Source organism: Nelusetta ayraudi, unplaced genomic scaffold, assembly GCF_046127955.1.
Source record: "Nelusetta ayraudi isolate G7.1 ecotype Tasmania unplaced genomic scaffold, CSIRO-AGI_Nayr_v1 ptg000146l, whole genome shotgun sequence".
NCBI classification, from domain to species: domain Eukaryota; kingdom Metazoa; phylum Chordata; class Actinopteri; order Tetraodontiformes; family Monacanthidae; genus Nelusetta; species Nelusetta ayraudi.
In genome coordinates this window covers 253,316-264,296 of record NW_027466196.1, presented here as the reverse complement: position 1 = coordinate 264,296, position 10,981 = coordinate 253,316, and the positions used below count along the sequence as shown (strand labels likewise).

Genomic DNA, 10,981 nt, shown 5'->3' with positions numbered 1-10,981 from the left:
CGTATATATATATATGTATATATATATATATATATATATATATATATATTTATATATTTATATATATATATATATATATATATATACATATATATATATACATATATATACACACATGTGTATATACACATATATGTGTGTATACACACATATATATGTATATATGTGTGTGTGTGTGTGTATATGCATATATTGATATATAAACAAGTCAATTATTTTGTAGCATGTGCTTAAATCCCTTGACATGCGCTGTGTTTTGAAGTAGCTGCTGCGCCGCTGACTGAGAGTGAGGACTGCTGCAGCAGAGTGGGTGGCACCATCACTCCATCCATCAAGGCCAAACGGGTGAGTCTCTTAACATACAGGGTGTAAAAGCTGCACACTGTGATTCTCTCCCTGCCCTGCTGACTGCTGCAAGATGGTGCAACAGCTCCATGCTTTGCAACGCGTGAGGAGGCCGCAGCCCTGTCTCCACGCACGCAGCATCAGTGATGTCGAGTTTGGCTCAGAGCTCCGACGCAAAACTCAAACCTGCTTTCAAGCAAAAAAAAAAAAAAAGAGAAAGAAAATAGAAAAGTGCTGCCCCCTCTTTTCCTTCTCTGCTCACACTGTGATGCTCACGCTCGGCTGGGGATGACGCTGTCATGAAAAGCAGCTGATACCCGCTGTGCCGCTTCAGTTCACCAGCGGTAGTGCAGTTGAGGCGGGCGCCTGTAAGAGGAGTCGTCGGGCCGCATGAATAGAACAATGGCAAGAAGGGGGTTTCCCTTCACAAATGAAGCACAGCCAGAGGACTGTAGTGCAACAGGAGTAGCAGACGGCGTGTGTGAGCAGACAACAGACAGTGTACTGTCTGTGGTGGACAGTGCTGCCTTTGGAAAGCAATTGAATTTCTTTCATCTTGAAGTGTGACCAGAACATTTCCCTCCTGAAATAATAGGAATGCTGAACCTATCTTCCATATGAGGGGCATGTGCTCTCCCTCCCTCTTCCTTCCTCTGCCTTCAAGCTGAACAACAGGCTCAATACATGGACCTAAAGACGCTTCAAGGGGCAACATGCTCTTCTCATCACTGCAGCTATATCACTGCTGGGTGGTGAAGCTCTCGTGGTGTCTTCTGGGATCTGCTCTGTTTTCTACCCTCTGCTTGACAAACCTGAGCCGGCCCTGTGTGTGCATGTCAGTGCATGTGAGCGTCTGCCTCCCTCCCACCCTTCGGAACAGCTGCTCTACTGCCGTACTTGTAAACAGTGAGAAGTGAGAACCGCCTCTTGCGCAGCCGCGACTGGGGAATTGCGTCAAACGTGCTCCAAATCAATGCTAACGTTAGCCTTGCGCTACCAGTCAAAAGTTGGACGCGCCTTCTCGCGCAGTCATTTTATTTCATCTTTACAACTTTCTCCACTGCAGATCGATACTGAAGACCAATATATGAGCGAGATATATGTCATAATGGAGCAAAGAAAAACATTTAATAACTTTAAATGTGCTTTTTTATGAGAGGTGGCTGCTTTGAAGAATTGTTTCCTCCATAATTCCATGTCGTAGTTTTGATGCCTTCAGTGAGAAACTGCAGTGTCAACAGCCATGAGAGTGAAAGAGAAGACATTCCGTTCATAGGCCGGGTCCAAACTATTGACTGCTGGTGTAACTCCGGACAGTTGCCCTGTCTTACCAGGACTGTTGTGTTTCCAAGCGGACAGTGACAGACACAGACCTCTGCTGCCACACGTCAGTGCTCTAGTTCTATTATACTTGGCTTTGGATGAATAAGTTATCAGTCATGTCCAGCAGACATTCAGCCAAGCAAACATGAGCTAATGTTAACGCTTTCAGCTCAGTCAAATGCACACACAGTGCATTTTCATAACCACTCATCATTTTCCTTGCTTGTAGATGTTTGTTGCCTCAGGGTGGGGGTGTGGGTGGGGGAATGAAGGAAGTGCCAGAGCGAATCCTCTTTGTTTGTTTTTTTCAGCTGCACCCTCGCTCTGGCGGTGAGGAAAACTGTGTATTGCCACTTTAAGTTGACTAAAGAAGTTGAAGAAAAGTCTCAATGAGACAAAACGCGATGAAGCTAAAGAGCTTCCCGTGCAGGTGTCTAAACTACTCTGGGGATTTATTGCCCACAAATACCGCCAGTAAAACTACTTTACAAGTATAAATTCTATTGTACCGGTGCAGAGAAGGAGGTTGTAGCAATCATCCCCTACAGCTGTGATGATTCACTCAGTCAGCCAGTGACTCAGTCCTGCGCCACTGCTTTGTAAAACACACCTCGTGTTTTAAGAGCAGCAGCTGTTAATGTTATTGCCTTAATGAGTTATAATGAGCTCGATTTCAGCCTCCTAGTTGGACTAGTTCAGGTTTTCATGGCCGCTACTGTGTGTGTGTGTGTGTGTGTGTGAATCAGCACTGTGGCCAATTATGTATCCAAACATAGAATATTGATAAAATCTGTGTAAGCCTTATAAAGATATTATGACTCAGGCAAACCAATCTGCACTTGCAGCATCATTTGAATTTTTTTTTTTTTTTTTTTTTTAATTTAAAAACACATTTGCAACATAATACAATGCATACTGCACGTGCTGGTTGACGTTGTAGCGCTTCTTTGATATACTGCCCCCTTGTGGCCAATCCCTTAAAAACCACTGCACTATTTCCGGCAACTGTACCGCAGAAGAAGAAGTCACTCACTCGCCTAAACTTTATTTCTAAGACATACAATCTCATTTTTATATCTCATGTTTGTGTTTTGTTTTCAATGCTAATGACACTTAACCACCGGAAATCCAGCCATCCATCTTCGAGAACTGCAAACTCCACCCAGAAAGGCCCCAAGGCTGGGAATCAGGAAGTGGTCATTCTATGACGTGTGATGGCGTCAGCAAGTACTCGGTGAGTAGTGGAACGCAGGTACTCGAACCCAACTACAACTCTTTTAAAATACTTCATGGACAAATCAGATGGACGTCCTCCATCAGCCCAAGAGTACTACTGTCCTCTTGTGGCCAAGCATGTGCACTGCAACTAAGAGCCGCGTGTGTGTGTGTGTGTGTGTGTGTGTGTGTGTGTGTGTGTGTGTGTGTGTGTGTGTGTGTGTTCACTTCCATCTAGTGGGCTGATGTGCTGCTTCACTACTCTGTAATCGTGGTAAAACTTTTGAATTAAATAATTAAATTGTGTAACGTAAAAAGTGATACATTAAACATAACTAAATGATCAGTATTTCGTTTTATTTCTGTACTATAAATGTTTTACAATTAAATACATTACATGCATTTTTAAATGCCTATTTTGACTTAATGTCTGTTCCTTATACAATTGTATGATTTAAAAAATTATTTGACTTTTAAAGTTATATAAATAAAACATGCAATTGTAATTTTAATCTTAAAATGATTCCATATTTATTTCAAGTCAGTTTTAATTAATTTATCTAAATCCAAATATAGTGATGATCTCACCATTTAATTGAATGTATAATTTTTATTTTAATCATTTCTTTGAGTTTACTCAGCTGCATGCTCATTAATTATCCCTCCTATGTGTATCACGTCCTCTACCGGCAACACTGACCAACAACGCTGCACAACTGGTTCTACAAATTGATAAACTTTATTAACACAGTATAAACAACAACGACAGAGCGGGGAGGGAGTGGTCAGACGGGGACTGGAGGGAGGGGGCGGGGCGGGACTCTGGGTTCAGGTCTGATGGTGCACAGAAAAACAAACAAACAAAACAAAAAAACAGTTTACACAAAACCCGACCAGACACGTCAACCTTGCAGCAGGTTCCTAAAGCCATTCAGTCGCGGTAGCTTTGTTCATTTTTTTTTTCTTGTTTTTTTTTGCAGATAACAAGAGACGACGAGAAGGTACAGTCATGCTGAGCAACAGTGAAGCGACAGTATGAAACAGCTCCGTTACATAAAAACCCGGTAGATCGTCTCTTTACAAAGGTTCTCTTGGTTGTTAATATAAATGATCTGCAGTGTACAAAAATGCTATTTTTTTTTCTCTTTTCTTTTTACACATGTTCTGCCAGCAGGAGGCGTCGCGAGCGTCTCCGCGTTCACGCCTGCCACACTGGGTCACAAGCTACATACACCTGGCACCGGCACAGCACCCCCGCATGGCATCTACAGGTAAATAAAGGAAAAGATCAGCAGCATTGTCTTTTTTATGTAAGAATACACCTACACACACCTATAAAAATGCACCAGCCCACGTGATTGTGTTTTTCTTTTTTCTTTTTATTTTAATATTGCCAATATCTGATGTGAATCAGCGCGATGCTGTTCAAAATAACCTCAGTTTTTTTTTTTTTTTTTTTACGAGTTTCGTCCATCTTGTCAAAGATCCACACAGCAGCAACATGTAAACATCACGCCGTCCGTCCGTCCGTCCGTCCGTCCATCCGTCCCTGTGGATCCAAAATTCCCTAATTTTTTTTCTTTCTTTCTGTTTTCACTATACACACGATAAGTTAAGGCTCTTTGAGGACCTGAGGATTTTGAACATATGATGAGGCACACAGAAGGCAAAGAATAGCTCTACACACATAGGGCTACAACTGAAAGAATGAGGAGCGCCACACCACCAGCGCGGCGGCCGAGAGGAGTTGTTGTTGTTGTTGTTGTTGTTGCTGTTGCTGTTTTTCTAAGATTGAACCGGGCCTGTAGAAGGGATGGACGGTTGCTGGGGTCTCCAGCCACATCCTGGCCGCCACTTTGGTCACCTTCCCAAGAGGAAGACGCTGGTGGACGCCGCCTGGAGCTTCTGGTTGCTTTTTGAAGAACCGGAAGATTCCATATATTTGGAATCCAGCTACAGTTGGCTACTGAACTTTGGCCACGCCCACAAGTTTAAACTCAAAATTTGACCAAATCAAACTTTTTTTTTTAAATGTTGGAACCACTTTGTATTCGTTCATTGATTTTTAGTCTTTCTGCGTCGTTGTTGGCAGTCCCTGCTGGCCAAATGATAGAATGCAGGTTAACGGTGCTCCCACGTTGGGAACGGGAGGCACCACGTCACATCCCATCGTTTTATATAATCAACACAATGATGGGAATAGGCCGACAGCTAACGGGAGGCGGGTCATCAGGCATTTTCTCGCATAACTGGCCAATCGGCACAGGCCATCGATGCTACTGCTCCGTATCTAGGATGAGCCAGGTGCAGCGAGGTGGATGCCAACTTACATGACCCACAATGCAAGATAAAGCGCTGAGAAAAAAATTCCCAGACTGATTTTGATTTTAAGGTAAATGTAAAGCCGGTCCAGATGCTACTGCATCGCAGCCAGCGTGCAGCTCTCGGCAAGGTGACCAAGAGTGACCAGCGGCTACACGTCCAGTCCCATAAGGTGGACTATCGTTGAACTATTGCTGAAAGAGAAATGCAGTGACGTGCATTGAGATACACACTCATGGTTCATTCAAAACCACAACATTCTCGGCGGCGAAAGGTTTCGAGCTCCAGAGTCGTTCCAGGATCCCACTTTGGAAACTTCAAAAGGGGAAAAAAATTCTGGTGGTGTCGTTTTTTTTCCTTCCAGTGCTCCTAAAGTTTGATTCAGGAAAAAGAAGGAAAAAAAGAAATCTACAAAAGCTCAACATGTCATACAAAAAGATGCATATATAAGATATTTTTCTTTTTTTGTTTGTTTGTTTTCCTTATGAAAGCTGCTTTGGTAACAACATAGTCACGACATCGCTCGTTTCCTCGACCGGCTGCTGAAGGCCGGAGGACTCCTGCTCCAACATCACCAGGACCTTTTCTTTTACTTATTTCTAATTCATTTTTCTAACGTTTACATGTATTTTTCCCTTCTCACTCTCTTTCTCTGTCCAGCCTTTTTCTTCCTGCCTCTAAAAAAAAAAATGAATGGGTCTAGTTTCACCAGAATGGGCTGCACGCGCTCGCGTCTGCCACCCGGTGGCTGCATCATATGCAACAAGGTCTGCTGCGAGTCGTTTGTCATAAAGACGTCCGCGCTGTGAAAGACAGTGCTATTGTGCTGAGGGCTGACAGGGTAGAGACTTTGGAGGCCGAGCCCACTGCACTGTTGGGACCTGCAAGACAAAAGACAGAGAAGAAGAAGCAACCGTCAGTGTGTTTGTGGTAGATGATCAATTAAAAACCACCCAACTCTTGCAAGTTTTTTTGTTGAGCCGCTTGCAACGCGACTGGACCAATCAGGATCCAGGTGAGGTCAACGTGATGGGAGTGGCGACGCTCTAATCCAGAGGCTTCAAACAACTAAGCAGCTCCAGAACATAAACGCATGCTTCAAAAAGTGTGAAGGCGTCAAATGTGGAGGACAAATTCTGCATTCTTCCGGATTCGCCAATGACTGGAACTTTAACACTCAGGAACGATCCAAGAAATCTAGCAAGGAATACCCTGGACTACAACCCGCAAGGCAACAGGAAGCCAGGGAGACCAAACAGTAACTGGAGGAGGTCCATGCTGGCTGGGCTGACCAAGACAGGGACCTCCTGGCAGGAGGCAAAGTCAGCGGAGAGTCTTAGAAGAGAGTGTGGTGGTGGTGGGCGAGGCTCTGTGCTCCCAAGGGGGCCAAGAAGAAGAAGAAGAAGAAGAAGAAGAAGAAGAAGAAGAACCGCCTAAACAACGCTAGCCAACAGCTCTGCTGACCTGGTATCCTGGGGATGGTGATCTGCCGGCTGCTGTTGCCGTCGCCGCCCTCTCCGAAGGGCTTGATCTGGACAATGTAGTCCTCGTCGGTGGGCAGCGCCAGCTCCACCGAGGTGGTGTTGGTCTCCATGACGCTGGGGTGGCTGTGCCGATTCTTCTTGTACAACACCTGCAGGGAGCGGAAGAGGAGAAGGAGCACCTGGGAGTCAGACACTGCAGCCAGGGTGTCGAGCTGGATCTACAGACCAATAGCTTCGATATGAGTATTGGTATCAGACTGATACTTGTGTGATGAGATTGTTACTTTTCTTGAAGACGACTGGCAAATTATCGTGTTGTATCGCAAAATCGTGTATATAGTACGAGGGGAGTATTTTTTTATTTGCCTGAAATCTTTGTCCTGTGTTTTATCATGATCCTAACCAAACTACAGACAAATTCTGATTCCGATTCAAAAACCCCAAGCACAAAGTTTGGATGCTCACTTTGTAGCCGGTGACCTCGGACTCGTTCTCCAGGGCTTTGACCTGCTCCCAGTTCAGGATGATCTTGGAGTTGGACGTGTTCCACATCACTTTGATGGGCGCCTGACTGGGTGCTGCAAGGACAGACATTCCTCACATTATTCACCTGGGACTGGAGGAGACCAGGTCCGGGGCCAGAGTCAGCGGATACTTGCGTGGCTTTTTGGTGGTGACGTTGACGGTGGCGCTGGGCGGCCCCGATCCCGCCGTGTTGTACGCCCTCACTGACACATAGTAGGTGGTGCTGCCTTTCAGAGCCCGGATGACCGTGGACGTCTGATTCCCCACCGTCCGGTGCACGCTGGCCGAGTCTTCCCTGCCGCTTCTGCTCCAGAACCTCAGCTGGGGAGGAGAAGAGAGACACGAAAGCAAAGAAAGAAGAGCCAGGCGTCAACGTTGGTCATCGAGGGTTTTAAGATTTCACTACTTGTGGCATCCCACAGGGACTGATACTTGGTGCCGCCCACTTTTACCAAAACACAATAAAGTTACAATTACAATAATATTTTATTATTATTTCCTCTATTATCCAAATAAAATTGTTCTATTTTAATGTTTAAAAGTATTAGAATTTTCCATTTGTTAACAAACATCATGAATTCAACTTTGCACTCGTGCGACTAAATTGAAGCAAAGAAAAGTTTGACTCCAGGCAGTTGGCTGAACGTGGCAGAAGACAAACTGCGAGAAGAGAAGGCACAATTCTGTGTGCTGTCAGCCGGCGCTTGTTATCGAGGGTTGACTGTTTGAAGGGAGGGGTTGAATATGTAAAAGGACAGAAGGGGACAGAAGGAGAAAGAAGGGAAGAGGACGGTCTGAAGAAAAGAAAAAAAAAAAACCTCAGCCGATAACAGATTTCCTTTGTCAGGCAGGTTTGTCGAGGCTGAAAGAGCGCGCAACGGCCGACAGCACAAATTTAATGTGGCAACAGTTTTTCACTGCGGCGGTCAACTGCTGAGGATTCTGTTCCCCACTCCTCCTTCTTTTTGTCCACACACTGGATTTCTGTAATGAGCCGAATTAAAGACGACAAGAAGAAGGAGAAGCAGAGCCCAAAGCCGGCGGCGCGAGGCAAGTCTGCTTTGTTGGCCAGGATTAGCGGCTGGAGCTGCATCCCTCCGAGTGCTAACCGGGGCGCTTCCACTTCCTGGCTGAACAACAACAACAACAACAACAACAACAATAACCATGAGGAGAGACGCCACTGAAACCCAAAGTGAAGCCACTTGGCTGGACCACATCTCACACCGCTGCCAGCCACTTATCCCCCCAAGGTCGAGGGTGCGAGAGCCTGGAAACGCTCATCAATAATAAAGGAGAGCGAACCACTCAGCGCCATAGCATTTGTATCGATACCAAGGCGAGTATTGGTACTGGATGGATATTTCCACGATGAGGTCGATACTTTTCTTTGCAGCTTCTCTCCATGTGTGTCTCACCCCCCCGCACCCCGCATGAAGGACCGACAACCTCACTACAATTATCTGCATGTAATGGAAGGTTTGGTTGGTGGGTTTGTATTTTGTTACATTTTTGCTGTTTTTAAATTTTTTGCACGAAAGTGAAATCTTTCTTGATCAATTCTGTGTCTTGCAAAAATGTTATTATTTTATCTATTATTTTCATACTGTAGCAACAACAACACATTTATTTGCCTAAATTCTTAATGATCAACTAACTAAATTATTAATTGAAGTATATTATTCATTCATTCAAGTGTCGGTATTGGTGATGCTAGCCCTCGTGTTGACTTAGTATTGGCCCGATACCACCATCTCCAGGATCGCCCTCTCTCACCTCGTAACCCAGCACTCGTTTCTTGCTGGCGCTCCAAGGCAGGGCCTTCCACGACACCTCCACCTCGGAGGCCGAGAGGCTCCTGGCCCGGACCCTGGTGGGAGCTCGGCCCGGTTCTGCACACACACACACACACACACACACACACACACACACACACACACACACACACACACACACACACACACACAAGGTTTGAGATTGTCTTCAAGGTCATCGACACCTGGGGTCAGCGTGTTTTCGGTGCGCACCTTCCTCCGCTGAGTAGATGGTGGTGACGGCTCCAAATGGCCCCTCCCCCTGGTTGTTGTACACGCCCACCTTGACGTGGAACGGCGAGAAGGGCTGAATGCTCTCGTTCTTGAAGACGTACCGGGATGTCTCGGCGGACGGGACGGCGGCCTGCATCCAACCCGTGGCGCCGTGCGGTCGGAAGGCCACCACGTAGCCAAAGCCCGGCCCGTTCTGCAGCTCCTCCGGAACCGGCTGAGGGAACATTTTCCATTTGTGAAGAAAAATAAGCGCCAACATCACAAATTCAAAGTTGCACAGGCCACTGAACTACAGCAAAGACCAGAAGCTCGACTCCACTGGCACTGTGTGCAGGTGCATTTCAGAACCAATTGGCCAAAAGGAAGACAGAAAGAAAGTGTGAAAGTAAAAGGGAGGCACACAGAACAAATGGATGAACGTGTGTGTGTGTGTGAGAGAAAGAGAGAGAGAGAGGGAGAGAGAGAAAGTTAGAAAGTGAAGACTGTAAAAAAATAAAAGGAGCCAGTGAGTTTAATTATCCTTTTGAAACCTCAACGCATTTTTCTCTGGCCCTGGGTGACAGCAGCACTTATTGCCTCTCTGTTCTTAAAAATGAAATGCCATACATTAGGCTGGCGAGCCGTTATTAATGAGACAGAGGTCCACGTCCGCCCAGGATAATGGCGTCGGGTTGGCTTACCTCCCATGTGATGACTAATTCCGAGCGACTGCCGCCGCCTCCGCTCACGTTGGCCGGCGTGACCTTCGGAGCTGCAAGGAGAAGACGGATCAGCTGGACAGACGGATCAGCTGGACAGACGGCCGCGTCGTCGCGTGCAATCAATTGTGCAATTTTTTTTTTCTGCATCGTCATTGATGGCGAGAGGTAACCTTTACATGTCTGCTTGTTGTAGCTGTAATTTTTAATGACTACAAACTCCAACATGAAAGGACACCTGAAGGATGTAACCACAGGGAACGTGGCTCTGGGTTCTCACCCAGAGCCAGGTTCACAATGTTAAATGTTCTTATTTTATGTGTGTGTGTGTGTGTGTGTAAAATTATTATTATTTTTTTTAAATCAAATGTAGACAGAACAAATAAGACATAGCAACATTTAGTTTAGTGGTGTAAATTTGCTAGATTTTTTAAAACCTTGGATAAAATGATGCCACAAAAACAGAAAAACAAACAAAAAAAAACTTTAATTTCCAATTTTGGTCAATTCAATTAAAACAAAAATCTTGCTAATGCAGGTAAATAAGACATGGATGCATCTGATCAGAAATAGTTATTGCATTTGATCGTTAACGGTGGTTGAAAAGACCTCCTTCTAGTCTGAAAGCCTTCAGGGGTCCCACAGGGAGGACCACCTGGACCTGCTTCTTTTCACTCTTTGGGTTTTAGTGACTTGATCAGAAGCTGTTGATCGCCATTTACTCTGACTTTGTTCCCAGATTCATTCTTTGGAAGACTTTGAAAGGGACGGAGCAAGCAGAGAGCTTGACGGAGGCACTCACAGGTTCCCTTGGTTCTGGCCTGTTTGGACGGCTTGCTTGGCTCGCCCGTCCCGATGGTGTTGCTGGCCAGGACCCGAAACTCATACTCCACCCAGGGACTCAGGTCTATTACCGTAGCCGTCAGCTGCCGGCCTCCGATGGCCTCAGGAACTGGCAAAAAAAAATAAAAAATACACAATGGCATGATAATCACTTTCCTGCTGACACAAGCGCTAAGTC

The 10,981-nt window shown here is 45.6% G+C and overlaps 1 protein-coding gene across 2 annotated transcripts in view; it reads right to left on the bottom strand.

Annotated features, from left to right (window-relative positions):
- Positions 1-5,248: 5,248 nt before the first annotated feature.
- The window catches only part of cntn4 (contactin 4), a 96,542-nt gene continuing 90,809 nt past the window's right edge, over positions 5,249-10,981 (bottom strand). Inside the window, exons 16-23 of one of the 2 annotated variants that reach the window (XM_076013391.1) lie at positions 10,763-10,912; positions 9,943-10,013; positions 9,242-9,476; positions 8,991-9,106; positions 7,349-7,535; positions 7,155-7,267; positions 6,670-6,838; positions 5,249-6,086 (exon numbers count right to left, since the gene is read on the bottom strand). In XM_076013391.1, coding sequence (XP_075869506.1) covers positions 5,992-6,086; positions 6,670-6,838; positions 7,155-7,267; positions 7,349-7,535; positions 8,991-9,106; positions 9,242-9,476; positions 9,943-10,013; positions 10,763-10,912 — 1,136 coding nt within the window. In that variant the 3' untranslated portion in view covers positions 5,249-5,991. Of the gene's footprint in view, positions 6,087-6,669; positions 6,839-7,154; positions 7,536-8,990; positions 9,107-9,241; positions 9,477-9,942; positions 10,014-10,762; positions 10,913-10,981 lie in introns of those variants that run through there. The other variant, XM_076013390.1, reaches the window with a different exon arrangement.